We start from the raw sequence: 17,102 nt of genomic DNA, 5'->3' as shown, positions 1-17,102 counted from the left end.
CAAATAAGATTCTTGATCTACAGTGTTTGCTGAACCAATAGAGTTAACTGATTTTGGTTTTCTGCCCCTTTTTTGGAAATGTACTACCTTAATTTCTGAGGATGTCTTATTTCATTTGCTTAAGGTCTATTTTTTCTGTCTTGACAACTCAACAACTCCTTGTTTGGCACCTGTTTCTGATAGACAATATTAGTCATTTAGTTAAGATACTGCTCACTGTGTCTATATTTGAATGGAACATTCGAGACAAGAAGTCCTCAAAATAGAGTGAATTTTCACTAAAAGTAGATTCTTCTTCATAATGTAGTTATTCCCTTATATCTTTTGTTACATCTTGATCATGGCACCATTACTGACTTTTGGCTCTCCTGCACTGCATCCTTCAACTATTTATTTTTTTCTCTTTAAACCAGATAGAAATAAGGCTAGTTTCAAATTTCAAAGCCTTCCTTAGGTTTGATCATAGCAATTTCTTGATGTTCTTTTCAGATTCTACTTACCCAGAACCCCTGATTGGTAGTTTCCTCAGCATGTCACCTTGGCTGGAAGGGTCTACACTTGCAGTATTCTATCAATCAACATATAAAGAAATGTGTGGTTTCACTTACATAAACGCTTGTTAGGAAAAAACCTTTCAATGCTTTACTGCAGAACTTGTAAAAACAAATATGACAGTGGAGAGCAGTGTCCGGTCACTGGAAGAAAGAGTCAATCTTTCCCGCAAATTTCTCAATTAACCTTGTTAATATAATTAGTAGCTCAAGCTTTTAATATCTTATGTGTTTCAGAGACTGTTTCTATTCCAGTTCACACAAATCATGCGTTCTTGGGATTTATGCAAACTTTTAGGGTCATGCAAATAATTAAACCTCTACACATTTTATAGAAGGAATCTCACATCAGAGCTCCAAGTGCTGTATTTCCAGCAAGAGATTGGAAATACCATTATATTTAAATTATCTTTCCAGAGAGTTGCTATGATGTCATCCTGTCTCCTCCCACAGTGTAAACTAAACTGTCAAAGTTTAGCTGTCTCTGTGACAGAGAGAACTATTCTCTTCATTGCAGCTGCATTACCTTGTATGACACTCTTCAGCACCTTTAACAGTGGATTTTTTTGTTTGGAAGTATGATATCAAGATTGGTCTTTCTCCTTTTCTGTGGACATTTTGCACAAATCCTTGGAAATGCTGGGAAATTGCCAAGAGGCAAGTAGATATAATTCTCATACTTCGTAGGGAAGAAATGCTTAGCCTTTATAACACAATCTTGTTTTCAGAAAATATGAAAGGATTAAGAATACAGTGAAGGAGAAATGAAATAGCAAAAATTGCAAAAACACATATGAGAGAGACAGAGACAGATGAGTAATTTAAAATGCTTTGCATAAACAAAAGAAAGTATAAAACATACTTTTTAATTTCTTGACCAAAACAAGGAACACTGCAGCCAGAAGAAAAACTAGTCTTGTTTATTTATAAAATATGTACTTCTTATGGTAGTATGTAATGAAATCTCTGATATATGTGTGTAAACAGGATTTAGTTCTTTCAACTTCACTGTAAACACTTTAAACTGATTTGATTTACTGTGTATCATCAATATTAGTTTTCCTCAACTATTTCTCTTTAGTATCTATTAAAATGTATGCTTGTGTGTCTATAAAATGCAGTGTTAAGGAGTACTGCACTTGGACTCAATTTTTTGTAAAGTGAAAGAAATTGTGCAAAATTTTAAATTTATTTTCTTCAATATATGTTAGTCTGACATTTTAAACTTATTTACTGAAAACAATCTGTGCTGTAACATTAATACCATATTTATAAATATAGATTACACTGCCCAATACATTGGTATTTTTTAACCCTATGATACTTCACATTCTGTTACTGACTTTGCTGAAATGCTTTTTAATGGAGTGCATGCTTTGCAGATATGCCCAGTGTATTTACAAATCCCTTAAGCAGCATTTTATTTTTTATTCAGTGGGTGGAGGAAAGTTAAGTTAGAAAAGATTTTCCTAGATTATGCATGTATGACATATTTCATATCAGATGAATAATTATCTTTCCCCATAAAATAATGTGGGTTTTTGTCTTATTTGTAATTTGAAACGTTTATATTCTTCCTACACAAAATGTAGTCTTTATCAAATGCATATTGTAATGTATTTATCAAAGGAAATCTAGTAACATGCTTACCTTCTGAACTAAATAGTATAGTTATTTTATTAGGACATGTGGATAATTCTATATATCTTCCTTATACATCTTTATGGGATAATAATCATAACTATCTGTGTTCAAAATTCTGACAAAATGTTTTATTTTATGTTTATGTTTTATACCCCAATACATTAAGGCAAATGTTTTCTAAAATTAAGTGGCAGCTGAAAATACTAATTACTATTTTTCATTTTTCCAATTATTCTTGATTTTGGAAAGAAATAAATATCTACCTATTCTGGTTTTCAAAATATGTACAACTGTAGTGTGAGGCTCTTTCTAATATACTGCACCTATTGACAATCTGAAGATACACCAAAGATTTATTCATTTCATTGTAATATTTTTGGGTATTTTAAATGTTTTAGGTATTTTGAACATTTAATAACATTTGTTTCTTTGAACTCTTGTATTATTAAATTAAAAAAAATAAAGAATACACTAAACTTACTTTCTCCAGTATAGCATTTCTATTCAGTCTTCATAAAATAATACAAGAATTCCAGCTAACAGCAGTGCTTTGAATTCAGTTCATAATGCTAAGAGCTGCCAAAGTTATTTTTGGGTGGACTTAACCATTTCAGTAAAGTTTATTCCTGGCATTAGGTTATGAATGTAGATTTCCTTTCTCTGGTACAAAAAAGGGAAGGGAAGGGTACAATTCCTTGGTACAAGAACAGGAAAAAAATCCTGTTTTTGTACCAAGCAAAAGAAATGTAGTCATAGAAAACTAATAAGATGTTTGGGTGTTAATTACTTGGCTTTAGTATAAAAGCTGTTTATAACAAATGTTCTATTCTTCAACCATCAATATGAAGGCTTTGCCTTTTGAAATTCTGCCATTTTTTCCATCATATTTCATTCAAAAGAAATTTTAGCTTGAAAACATTAGTAGGGAAATACTATTTTCTGTAGGCGTTACCTAAAATTGGTTTGGTACTTATAGAACCAGTTGAAAAAGATTGAATAGTTACATTAAATCACCACCTGAAGAGCAAATGTGACTAGAAAAGTCCATCATAGTCATAACTTGTGATTCCATTAAATGGTTGATCTCTTGACTGACCCAACCTTAGGACCTTCTTGTAGCAGTCGTGAAGTGGTCATTAAATTAATGTGGCAGTCATTAAGCAAATCAATAGTTCACCAAAAAACAGAAATAAATATAGGTTTTCAGCAAAACCATCATAAAATGTGGTCACATGACTGGAAGATGCTGTACATGGCTATAAATGCATCCTGGTTGCTCAGCAACTGAAGTGCAGTCATGTGACCATGGTGGGCAACATCAGAACTTTGAATCCAAATAGACATCTATGAAATACTAATTTGAATATACCAAAAATAAAACAGAGCTAAACATAGCATGATTGCCTAAATGAGCAGACCAAACAAAATCCATCCCATTTAACTATATGCACTTTAGAATTTCAGCTCAAACTCAAAAAATGGCTATTTATGTTACATCTTTTTTTAACTGTTTAAAAACATGACACTCGTGCAAAAGTCAACAGGCCTTTTTAAACACATTCTGGAATACCTGTGTAACTACACGCTGTTGACTGGTCATGTGGACATTCCAGGAAGAGTTAGGAAACAGGTTTCTATACTCTGAGCATGGTGCTTTTGTAACTACCTAGCCTTCAAATATTTTAGGAAATGATTGCTGTACATGTAAATGTATTTCAGATAAACATTGGCAGAAAAATAATGCCAGATGCATCCTGCAATAGCTCCAGATATTTAAAAATTAAGCTGCCTGTTATGTGAAATGGAGTGTATACAGAGATGTGCCAATGTAGCTGCAGACAAGGGATAACAATACTGTCAGTAATATTTATTTTAATTTCCATTTCACATGAAATATTAATGGCTGGGCACAAGTAAATGTGGCTAGATGATGCACATATCTGTAAGGCATTTAAAATGGGAACAGAGATGCATTGTCTAATGTTTGTGGTATGCATTTACTATTCTGGTTTTTAGTTGTTGGCATTTTAAAGTGTTTCTCAAGTTTAGCAAAACCGCAATTCAGTTGTCATCTATTCAGAAGTTCTTTTGATTCTCATGTTCCTAGGGAATAAGTCCTTAAGAATACCAAAATACATCTTAGTATAGCAAATACAATGCAATATTATATGGAATTGTACCAGGTAAAAGGAAATGCTGGCTTGAACATTGTTTATTAATTGATTAATTTTATTAAACAAAATTACACACAATTAAGTTTAAAGGGTCATGGTGGCTTAGTGGCTAAGACACTGAGCTTGTCGAGTTGTCGAGCGAAAGGTCAGCAGTTTGGCGGTTTGAATCCCTAGTGCCGCATAAGGAGTGAGCTTCCATTTCTTGTCCCAGCTTCTGCCAACCTAGCAATTCAAAATACATAAAAAATGCAAATAGAAAAATAGGGACCACTTTTGGTGGGAAGGTAACAGCATTCCGTGAACCTTCGGTGTTTAATCACGCCAGCCACTTGACCACAGAGCTGTGGTCTTCAGACAGAGCTGTCTCTTCGGCTTTGAAACGGAGATGAGCACCACCCCCTAGAGTCATGACCACAACTGACCCCAAACTTTCTGTTGTGAGACAGTTGTGCATTTTCCCCTATTTTATGATCTTTCTTGGCACAGTTGTTTGTAAATCACTGCAGTCTTTATGTTAGTAACAGAGTTGTTAAGTGAATCTGGCTTCCTTATTGACTTTGCTTGTCAGGAGTCGCAAAAGGTGATCACATGACCCCAGGACATTGCAAGCATCATAAATATCAAGTAGTTGCCAGGCATCTGAATTTTGGTCATGTGTGATGAGATGGTCGTAAGTGTGAAAAACTCTTCCAAAGTCACTTTTTCAGTGTCATAACTTTGAACGGTCACTAACTGATTTTTTGTAACTTGAGGACTAACTACCTGTATAAAATTGAATGTTGTGAAACAAATTATAAATCCACAACAGTATAGTAAACAAACAAAAATAATTTAAATAGTTAGTAGAAAATAAGTAAATTACCTTAATTATGCATTTAGCTAAATGAAACACCCATATGTTATACCTGAATAATGAATCCATATTATGATCAAATTGGGAAAAGAAAGGGTATCGCTATATAAAATATAATTTTTTTATTATGAATAAATAGGCTCAAATCAGGACTTCAGAATTTCCAATAATATAAGAGACTAATTCATATATACCAGGTCTCAACTGTTTATGTTCTCAGCCATACATTTTCTTCTGCCTGTATCAAGAGGTGTCTTCAATACATAGGAACCAGCTATTTGTTAAAGACATTTCTTCTCAACAAGCCTTTACCTTGGTGATACTTAGGGTCTATTAAAGCAATTGTGCCTAAAATAATGTTTTCCATTAGAAAATCAACACCATCTTCACTAAAAAAAATATTGAATTAACATAGAGGGAAGTTGGTGGCTTCCAGCATTCCAATGGTCTCATTCAAGCAAAGGCCTTCAATGGCCCCTTGCTGCTGAACAGAACAGAACAAACCATAACCCGTAAACCAGTTTTATTTTTTAAGATTTATGAAGGAATAGCAACTCATTTCTTCTAATAACATTCCTTGTAACTTCTCTTAAGACAATTTCTGTTGTCCCTCTCCCTCCCCCCATTTATTTATTTATTTATTTTTGAGCAATGAACATTTTTCTCATTTGCAATGAATGTGGAACTTTTCTAGAAGGAAAAGCAGCATGATTTTCCAGAAATGATCCTCACTTGCCAGAAGAGGATTTTTTTTTTGCCTTTCCTTTTCCTTTCCTCTTACTGCATATGATTTATGGTACCTCTGTGCTTTCCTCACAGCAACCTCCAAAGTGACAGATTCCACCGTCCTGTAAAGGCATCAATTTTGTCGATCTACTTTTGTGGGAATAGCCTATATATCATAAAAGCTTGATGGAGTGAAGCTAGCAAGTGTCTATGAATTTCTATATAAGTGCAGAGTGAACAATCCACAAGAACTCCTGCAGTCTGTCAATTATACTCCTTATACAATATGATGGATAATTATGGATAATTATGCAATAATTATATGATAATTATGCAATAATCATTCCCAAGTATTCATAGTTGCTTATCTATAAACAGATTGAGGATATCAGTATCAATTTGTTCTAAAATATACAATATTAATAGTAAGCTTACTTCGTGTATGTGTTCCTGTCCATTAGTAGTTTGCGTGATTGTCAATAACAGTTTATACTTCCTTAACCATTCATTCAACAACAACAATATCAAGGGTTCACAATAATTTGCAGAAATCTGGAGACATTTTATTTAGTTTCTTCACTGGATTAGGTGAACTACAAGAATGGTTGTCTATATAAATGTTGTCTATGGGCTATTTAAAAATATATTTTACTAACAACTTGGACACTACATTCAAATCTTCTTTGAGTCAAGCTCACCTTCTGGGTATAGATTCACGGAACTGATTTGCTATTGTGTTCTTCCAGGATGTTGTTCTTTCATCCCACACCTCTCATTCCCTCCATTCTAAACTATTTCCCTGAGATTTCCTACTGGTTTTGTCTGCTGAGCTTTGAGTTCAACCAAGTTGCTCAAGTACACCTGTTAAAGCAGCAACTTAAAAAATTAATCTACACAGGGGTTTGAATTCCATACTTTGATTGGAATTGTTCCTGTGAGTGCTAACATTTTTTTGTATACTTGCTTGCCTTTTAACAGAGGCTAATGTATGTCATGGATGGTTTCGAATATGTATTGAATGCTTTAGTAAGGAATCAGGCGTGCAAAGATTAAGTAAATGGCCTAAATGATCCCTTCTTTTAGATATGACAGTCTGAACTCCGCTTTGGCTATGATGTAACATGTAGTGTTCATCGGGCAGAGGTGCTATTCAGACGGTTCTCTCTGGTTCAGGTGAACTGGTAGCGGTTCCATCACCCGCCCCAATGTAATGTGTGAGCACTGGCTTGCACAGAAGGTGGTATGTGATCACATTTGTGAACTAGTAGGGAAGGTAAATGAATCCCAACTCTGTCATGGGGCATGTTGATTGTAAATGTTGATCGCAAAAATATGTGTGTGTGTGTGTGTGTGTGTGTGTGTATCTCTACCACGTAGATAATTTAATCATGATAAAATCAATCAATCAGAAATTCAGATAATACAAAGAAAGAAGCATTAATAAGTACATGGTGTAACTTTCTCTTGAAGTTGTTTTTGATATATAATACAATAGATGACTTTTTTTTGTTCATAAATCAATTTTTTAAAGAATATTTATAACAATATACTAATTGAAAGGAATGTCACAGTAATTGCACTGTGATAAAAATAGAGTTCTCAGCCAATTGGAAACATTAAGAAATATTTTTTAAAAAGTTTGAAAAAAATTAAGAGGTTGAAGTTGCTAGGTCAATAATAACTGCAAACCAAATGCTTATTGTCTTGGTGGGGTCATGGGATAAATAAGGAGGCATAGATTTTTGTTCCAGAAAACAAAAATTAATTGAAATACTGATGATATCGCTGAATCTGGATGATTTGGATAAAGAAGTGGAAACTGATGATGATTAAACTTGTACTTAACACATTTGGTACACAGCCATATTCTACATTGATTGTTTATGTGCCACATTAGTCAGAGTTAATTTTTAGCAACCACATAGATAGATCTCTAGAGTGATGTGTTGTCAGCTTGGCTTTTGGTCTTCCCACAGCACATACGTCACTGTTCTGAATCCTCGCATCTTGTTTGTCTTCTCTTTTATTCCACCTTTCTTATTAGAGATTTTTCAAGAAAGCTAGGTTATTGCATAGTATATCTAAAATATAACAATGTGAATCAAGTCATAGTGCCTTGAATGAAAACTCAATATTTTTCTGTGATCCATTTGTTTGTTTTCATAGCTCTTCATGAAATCCTCTGAGGTTTTGCATAACCAAAGCACTTCCATGTAATTTGGGTTGGATCTTCTTAAGGATTATGTTGCTAACATGTAAATTAAACATATTGTATAACAGTTTGCACATTCTAAATCTCCTTTCTTTGATGTTGGCATTATATACATTATAGACAAGGTCTCTTCCAGTCTGTGTTTTTCTGTTTTTTTCCAGATCAGCTGGCATAGTATGATTTTTCTTCTAATGCTTTTTCCATTATTTGCCATATTTCTGATACATATTTCATTACCATTAATGTAGTCAATAGTATTTATTTAACTTCATCTGAAAGTACTATTCATTTATATATTTATTTTAAAAGGTTAAAAATTCCAAGATAGGCATTTATAATTAATTAATACAGCTGTGTGGGTTCCCATAGAACCCGCCCATGGTTGCAGGGTCCTCCTCCATGTAAGGCTGCAGAGTCATGTTTTGACCATTTTGTGAAAGGCAAGGGTGTGGAGGTTCTTAGTGGTAGTTCTTACAAATAAGGAATATTTTTAATAAAAAATGGAATGGGACATGCCTACTGTAGTCAATGTGATATCTTTACTAGAGAGAATATATATTTTCCAACTTTTAACATCTTTTAATCAATTATTATTGGCTCACTGGTAATGTTTAGCATACCCAACCAAGGCTAGAATTTCCATCTCAGTTTGGAGATCTTTTGGAAGATTTTCCTTGTTTTTCTATGCATGTTTTCATCTTCATTGTCTTTACTGATGTTGTAGTGCTGCTTCCAGTCTCATCTAATAATGTTCTGAATTTTTAAAAAATTCTTCCTGTGATTTTTGTCCTTTTTGGCCTTAGGTTCTGTCTTGGCTATTTCCATATTTTTCTGATATCCAGATTTCTACTGTTTCTTGGTTTTTTTCACATCCATGCTTAAAAATTCTTTGATTTTACTCCAAAATTACTCTAGTTACCTATCGCTAACATTCAGGATTTTAAGCTTGTCCCTGATGTTTTCCTTGAAAATGATAGGTATGTTCTCAAAATAATATTTTGGAAATTTAATTGTGAAAACTTGCCTAGTAACCATATTTGTAGAACAGATCTTGACAGAGTACTTGATTACAAACTGAGAATGAATTGACAATATTTTGGGTGCATAAAGACAAATATAATTTTAGGATTCAATTTTAAAAAGTTTTGAAATCACAGGAAGTAATCATTTTATATGATTCTGTTCTAATAAGACCATCCACCCTGGAGTAATGTATCAAGTTCTCAGAACTACAAAAAGATAAATCGAGAAGAGAATAAGTGATGTTCAAGAACTATCAAGTCCTCTATAAGAATTTGAAGGAACTCCAGTGGACTGAGAAATAATATATTAGAGTACAGTATTAGCATAGAAAAGAGTAAAGGGGGTATTTTTGTTCAAAGTGCAGAACACAAAATAATGCATTGATGTTGTAGGAAGGAAGATTCAAACTGAACGAAGTCCACCATATAAAAATTTAGTCCCATTTTGATCACTTTTGAAATGAACTGAATGAATAGTGAGAGCAATTGCCTATGGAAATTCTCAGTCATCCAAGTCATGGTTGTCCTCAGTCATTCAGGTCATGGTTTTCAAAAGGCAACTGGATTTTCTTTGTTTTTTTCCTTGAAGGCATTTCCCTTCTCATTCAGTCAGCATGAAGAAGCTTCTTGGATGAGAAGCAAAAAGTTATCAAGGAAAAAACAAAGAAAGCCCAGTTGCCTTTTGAAAAAGCGTTTTTGGAATAGTGAGAGCACTTCAATAATAAAAACCAATTACCAAAGGAAGGAGTGAGCTCCCTTACACAAGATTGAACAAGAGAGGCTTCTGTTTTCTAGCACTTTTCTTCAAAATATTTTTTTCTTAATGTATTTACATATGTTTATTTAGTATTTCCTTCTGCAAAATCTGTACTGACATGCAAGTGCTCCTCTGCTAGTATGGAATTCCCAGTTATGAACAGCTAGAATTTTTGAAGTTCCAATGTAATCATAATACCACTCACATTGCTCATAGTGTTGAAAAGTAAAGGTTGTCTATATGCTTTGTAAAAACATACTTTAGAAATAGCAAAAGCCAACACATTTTTTAAAAATATATACAGCGCCTGCTAGAAATAGCTCTTTTAATAACATAGTGTTATATAAAATATGTTAGATATTAAGACTGGAGCAATAGATTCCACCAAGGTCCTCCAATCTGGAGGGAAAATGCTTGAAGCCTATAGGCTGAGCTGTCTGACAGCTTCCTATAAAAGGGCAAGCTGTCAGAGAGGCCAGCTCTGGATCTGTACATAGTTGCCAAATAAAGAGCAGTTGTTGTCACTGAGTCCTGTCTCATCTATTCACGCTATCTAACAAAACATATTAATTTCATGTAAAATTATCGAAGGAGTATCTCTCCACGTGCAGGGTATCTCTGCCAAAACTGATCAGAATTAGACTAAATTTTATATGGTGGGAGAAACTGGCAGAAGAAAGAACAAATTCAAAAATGGGCCTTGGTGCTCTGGAGAAAAGAATTCCAGAAACAAAAATATTCCAAAATATTGGAGATAAAAACTAATCATAAGTACCACTTGTTAACTGGCATCAAACTGCAAATGGTCACTGAACAAGTTATTGTTAATCAAGTACTACCCGTAGACAAAGATAAAGATGCAGCACAACAGCATAAAAGCACACATACATAATCAGAGGCAACATATGTACACCTGCTCTGGTTAAACCTTTACGTACACATATTTGCATACAAACATCAGTCCCTAAGAGAGAAGCAGTCACATATGCACACAATACTCAGAGAAAGGTAACATGTATGATTAGTCCATAAGAAGAGGTTGCACACATATTAGTTCATCACATAGAAAACAACACAGTTGTGCCCTATGTTGGACATTGTTATTTACTCCTTATTGTTGGGGGGGGGGGTTTGCGGGAAGGCTAAATCTTTTTAGAATTTCTAATTCTTAGGCAATATCTTCAGAACTGAGTTTGGAATTGCCCACTTGAATTCGAGTTTGTTTTTCTGCAATGTTTGCTTTTCCTGACACATCCTTCTCTACTCCCAAGTAAAGACCAAAATCCTTGCCTTCCTTGAATTTCTTGAACATCATCATCATCTTTACCAATTTTCTCCAATAAAATATACCTGAGGGCTAATACTTCTTTCTCTTGAAATATCTTTTTTTTTCTTAAATTCATCTGCAGTCCTCCTTACTGCTTCTGTCTTTTCAAAAGCCAAAAACCTAACACAAATATTTTATTCAACATCTTATTTTCTTCTTTATGAAGGTCATTTATAATGAGTAATACATGGGTCATTGTTAGATGTTTTCCAAGCAAATGCTAGGGTGGAATTGTCTGACTTCATTTGTAATTTGTATCCATTATTTTTTATTAGTATTACATTTAATGACTGCCTGACTCCAAATGATTTAGTGTGGCCATTCCCACCTAGATTAAATAACATGATCATTGTGTACTGCTTCCTGTTTCCTGTATTTTAGTACCAAAAGTTATTTTTGCTAGTTATTATTGAACTGAAAAAGCCTAAGCTTCTGTGGAATAAATGGAAAGTATTATTCTAGTACAAAAATGAACAACTTGAGGCCCTAGTCTTTATGAGGCCTCAAAGACCTCTATGCTGGAGCATCATCTGATCTCAATTGCTAAAGTTTGGTAGCATTCTTTCCCACAATTTTAAAATTGGAAGAAACATATAAATACTAATATTCAAAGACATTTCAGAAACATATACAGCCTAATTTATATTTAACATAATGAAAAAAATAGCTGTCCTAAATCTCTCCACCCTCAATTAAGAAGTGTGTATGAGAATAGTATGACCACACCAACTGTGACATTTGCTTCTGTTAAACTGTTAACTTTGGGCTCTTGCCCATTCCTTTTTTAGAACAATTCTTGAATTATTTTTACATTTTTTTTCTTTCCAGAGATACAGAGAGCTGTAAGACATATGTCCCAACCAGATAACATTAGACCAAGTACATATGGTATATAATGCTATTAGGTGCTCAAAGCTCATTTCTAAGGCCAGCAGAAATATTCTAGAAATTGAACAACCACGGAAGGGACAATGTTGATCTTTTAACCTGAATGGTAGAAGGTGGCCTTTCACTGTTACCAATTTGAGTTTCATCTGAGTGAGCTTCAAATAGGAGTAGCCTTTAGATCACTTAGTGACATTTCTGTAAATACAGTGTTTACAGAAAGCTGCTGGCAAAACTAAAGTCAAGGACTCAATGACTCAATACTGCAAAGGTCCTTTTGCCACTAAATTATCAGACTATAAATCAGAGTTCACGCTAATTTTGTGTTGTCATCCCAATATATTTGGCTTTAAATAAAAGTGTACATCTTTCATTGCTTTCCCATTTTGTAGTATCATGACTTTTCAAATTCTGTAGTTGTTATTTTCAGTTCTTAGAACCATGAAACTCTGAAAAACGCTGTGCAGTTTTAGCAAGTCACTACTATTAAAACGTCTATTAGATTCACATTTGTTCGCAAAACTAAGAAAGTAGATCGGTATTTGAATTAAATTGTTATTCAGGAAAATGGTTTGGGTTTGCTTATTCTTGGGCCATTTCTTCATGATAGCCCATTCTTGCACTCTGGAAGACATGGGTAACCCATACTGGTGATGGGCTAAATGATACATGTGACTATGCACATTCCATTTAAAATACTCTCTAAACCAGACAAAAAGGACAATGCAGTTGGGAGGCCAAAATGTAATATAATGAGGCCAAAATGTAATATAAAGAAATCCTGTTATTACAAGTATTAAATAGTATAATAAGAAAATAAAAACAAGTGCCACATTTTTAGGTAATGTCTCATATCTTATAAACCCTCCAGCTGTCTTACAAGGTTATCTCATTGAATACTTTCCAACAATGCAATATTACTAATACCTCTGATTTAAAATGGTTTCTCTGTGAGGGGATTAGAAATGTGGATCAGATGGCAAGCTAAGCTTTATCTGACAGAGAGGACAAAGAGCTCAGATACCTGAATTAAACTTGGAACAGAATGCAACAAATGTACATGACTCAACTTGCCAAATGTTACAGAATAAGTACAATAAAAATCCTATTTATGAAAACAAGATTAAACAAGTTGGATTTTAGAAGACTGCAGATGTTTTATGCTTATGGAACAGCAGACTATTATTTTCCTTACCTCCGTGCTATTAAAGGAAATGTAATCCTTCTGTTTGTAGAGAATGAGCTTAAAGATATTTATCTGTGGTGTATTATGGTCATTATCTGACAGTACAGTGTAAGACTATTATGTTAAAACTGGGTTCCACAAGCAACAAATCTAGTTCAACTCTTTCTTATACTTTCCCAACTCATTTTAGATAATGTCTTATATCTCACAGACAGTCAGAACTTTATATTAATTTATTTAACCAATCAGAACTTTAATCACAGATTATCTGTTCTCCTATCTTCTTTCATCAGGTTCATTTTCACCATAATCACATTTTATGCTGTTTAAATACTCTTTTTGTACCCACTTTCCCTGGAAATAAGATAATAAGTCCAATCAGGCTTTTGAGTGCATGCACTAAAATAAGCCCTCCCCCCAAATAAGCCCTCCCCAAAATGTTGCAACACAGCAGCAGCCATGAGGTGACCACATTCACTGCCTCCCACACCTCAAAAATAATAATATCTCTCCGAAAATAAGGCGAAGCCTTTTATTTCAAGGGGGGGGGGGTTCAAAAGAAAACAAGACCCTGTCTTATTTTTGGGGAAACATGGTAACAGAAAATTTAAAAATAGAATGAAATCTATCATGCCTTTTAATAAATTATCTTAACAAATTCAAATATGTAAACAATAGTGACCATAGTTTAGAGCAATGTTTCTCAATCTTGACAACTAGAAGGTGTGTGGACGCAACAACCACAATTCCCCAGCCAGTCACACATCTTCAAGGTGTCAAGCTTGAGAAACACAGATTTTCTGATGTTACACTGGCAGCTGTGGCTGATATCTTCCACACACACCACAAGAATAAGAGAGGGGCTGACTGGCCTTCTATCTTTATAGCCATGCTTCCTGATTATGTGCATTGCTTACTCTTTCTTTTCCTTTATTCACACCTCTGTCTTCCACTGCTTACAATGAGTTTTTTTTAGTGCAAATTGAGCCCTATATTACCATACCTATAACTGGAAGGTATATTTTTATTGCAAGATCCAATCTGGGTCAGTCACCAGGACCAGAGGTTTAGACTTCCAAGCTTTCTGACTCCTCCTGGAGCCCATCCTCCAATACAAGTCTGAAAACTCAAAAGATTAAAACCCTGGTCCTGGGCAGGAGTGGGTTGCTGCTGGCATTATTGCCGGTTCGGTGCGCACAAAACCTTTTGTGCTGGCTCTATGTACAGCTTTAGTACTATCCTGCCATATAGTCCTGATACTACTGCAGTTATTTTTTATAATTTTTAAAATCAATATACCTTTATCAAACAGCTTTTCAGTAGATAATCACAACCAAATGGATTTATTAAAATATTCTCATTTTGAGAGGCTTTGATTTTATCTTGTTGCAAGATACCTTATTGTCTGAAGGGAAAAGAGGGAAGTCTACGTATGGCAGAGAGAATGATCAAGAATAGCAAAAGCAGCCGTTACTGCTTGCTTAAACCAGATAGCAAGCAATGACAGGGGAAAAATATACACATGGAAGTATTAAATGTTCACTTTCAAGTGTTAGACTTCTGCAGACATTGAATGCCTTCAGGGCAGCTTGCTATTCCTTTTATGGGCCGAAGCAAAACAGGTGCTGTATTTCACTCTTCGTGGCTTAGTCCATTCTCTCAAATGTCTTTAACTGCAATTTTACTAATCTCACTTTGTTCAGTGCAGTTCAAATTCTGTGTCAGTAGAAAGCTATTAATTCATATCTTAGAATGATGTAAGTAAGAAAAAAATATACTTCTCAGAAAGGCATTTTTATTCCTTGAATTGTTTACAATATCTTAAAATTTATTTGATCTCATTTTAAACATAAACATTAGTCACTTATTCTTACAATAAATTATATTGAAATAGCAGCTCAGAAAATTTTAGCTTTATTTCAGCTAGTATAGTTTGTTTGTGTGTTAGTTTGTTTGTTTATATGCCACATATCTCACTGTCAAGTGACCCCGGGTAGCTTACAACATCATAAAGCCAGGCATAAACATAGTAACAATATGTATTAAACTGAACAAAAATAAAATTAGTTAAAAGCCTAATTTTTAGTTTGGCTGGAGGTGGAATTTTCTTTCTAGTCCACTAATTACCTCCAATGTGGAATGGCACCTATTGGATCCCCAGGCTAATTGGCAGTTCCACGTTTTCAGGCTCTTATGCAAGGCCAAGAGGGTAAGAGCAGATCTCACCTCAAGGGGACAATGTTGCAGAGGGTTGGGCCACACCGGAAAAAGCCCTTCTCCTGAATGCCACCAGTTAGAATTCTTTGACCATCCAAAATATTTCTGCCGGAAGAAATGTGATAGGTCAATCTCATTGGGATGAGAAGGTTCCTCAGGTAACCTAGTTATGATTAATCAATTGCTTGGAAATGATTGCTTTTTGATGGTTGGATCCCAAGAGTGATTTCAGATTATTCATAAACATCTACAGCATTATTAAAAGGTTATTAAAACCACATAACAACATTCCAATGCTCCATCCCTATGCAAGTTTGTATGTAACACTGTGACATAAGCAAGAATGGACAAAGCTTGCATCCTGAAGTTACAATGTACACTTCATTCTTTTGGCATTATGGCTAGTTGCACATGCCTGTGAACTAATCTGTGGCTATATTAATATGATAAGAAATGTTCACACACTAACAACTGATAAAAGTTGTTCAGCTATGGAAATTTGACAATAAAAGCAGCTGTTTAAAGGCAGCAGAAATAAAGTTGGAAAGAGAGAAATCGATATATGGCCTAAATAGAAATAGGTAACCTTAGAGAATAATGTATGTTTAAGTTAAGAACACAGCTTTAGATTCAGTATTTCCACATAACTTTATTTATTCCTGTTTTATATCTACTTTGCCTGAATGGCAAAATACCATTCAGCCACTTAAAGAAGTGGTAGTAAGGCCCTTCCTTAAGAAGCCTTCTCTGGACCCAGCTATTCTTAAGAACTATCGTCCTGTCTCCAACCTTCTTTTTCTGGGAAAGGTTGTTGAGAAGGTGGTGGCGCTTCAACTCCGACAGACCAGCATACCTGCGAGACCGCCTACTGCCACACTCCTCCCAATGGCTGGTAAGATCCCACAGGGTGGGCCTCCTTCAGATGCCATCAGCCAGACAATGTCGGCTGGCGGCTCCCCAGAGGAGAGCCTTCTCTGTGGCTGCCCTGACCCTTTGGAACGAACTACCTCCAGAAATCAGTACCTCACCCACTCTCATGGCCTATTCTGGTAGACCTGGGGCTGTTGACCTCATTGTTGAGGTCCAGCCCCGACTGAAATGAATGTATCTGTATTGTTTTTTAACTTGTCTATTTTATTTTTATTTTCTTTTGTTTCTTTTCTTTCCCCTCTCTGTAACCACCCAGAGTCCTCCGGGATTGGGCGGCCTATAAATAAAATTAAACTTGAAACTTGAAACCATTGTGCCATACTTCAGTCATTTTTCATCAAATCTAGAAAAATATGATACTGTTCACTGAAAACCAAAGTTCATGGTGGTTTAACTAAGTAGTAAAAGTAGCTGGAAGTGAAACAATTTGGGTCTATATTTTAATATCACACCATATACCTCAACATGTCAAACATGAAAAATAATGAAGAGGGAATAGTCTTTTCATGAGGTTTTTTTTAATTAGCACATGCAGATTTGTAAGAGTTATCTTGTGGAAAGAGAGCATGGTCCTTTAAATTTGTAAGGCAAAAACTTTCCCTTTAAGTGGTCAACAAA

General features: G+C 34.7%; 1 protein-coding gene across 1 annotated transcript in view; it reads left to right on the top strand.

Annotated features, from left to right (window-relative positions):
- Positions 1–1,038: 1,038 nt before the first annotated feature.
- The window catches only part of ABI3BP (ABI family member 3 binding protein), a 134,333-nt gene continuing 118,269 nt past the window's right edge, over positions 1,039–17,102 (top strand). Inside the window, exon 1 of the mRNA XM_032220287.1 lies at positions 1,039–1,208. Coding sequence (XP_032076178.1) covers positions 1,130–1,208 — 79 coding nt within the window. The 5' untranslated portion in view covers positions 1,039–1,129. The remainder of the gene's footprint in view (positions 1,209–17,102) is intronic.

The sequence above is a fragment of the Thamnophis elegans genome, chromosome 6 (assembly GCF_009769535.1).
Source record: "Thamnophis elegans isolate rThaEle1 chromosome 6, rThaEle1.pri, whole genome shotgun sequence".
NCBI lineage: Eukaryota > Metazoa > Chordata > Lepidosauria > Squamata > Colubridae > Thamnophis > Thamnophis elegans.
The sequence above is the reverse complement of the archived record's forward strand: the minus strand, read 5'-3'. Positions and strand labels throughout refer to the sequence as shown.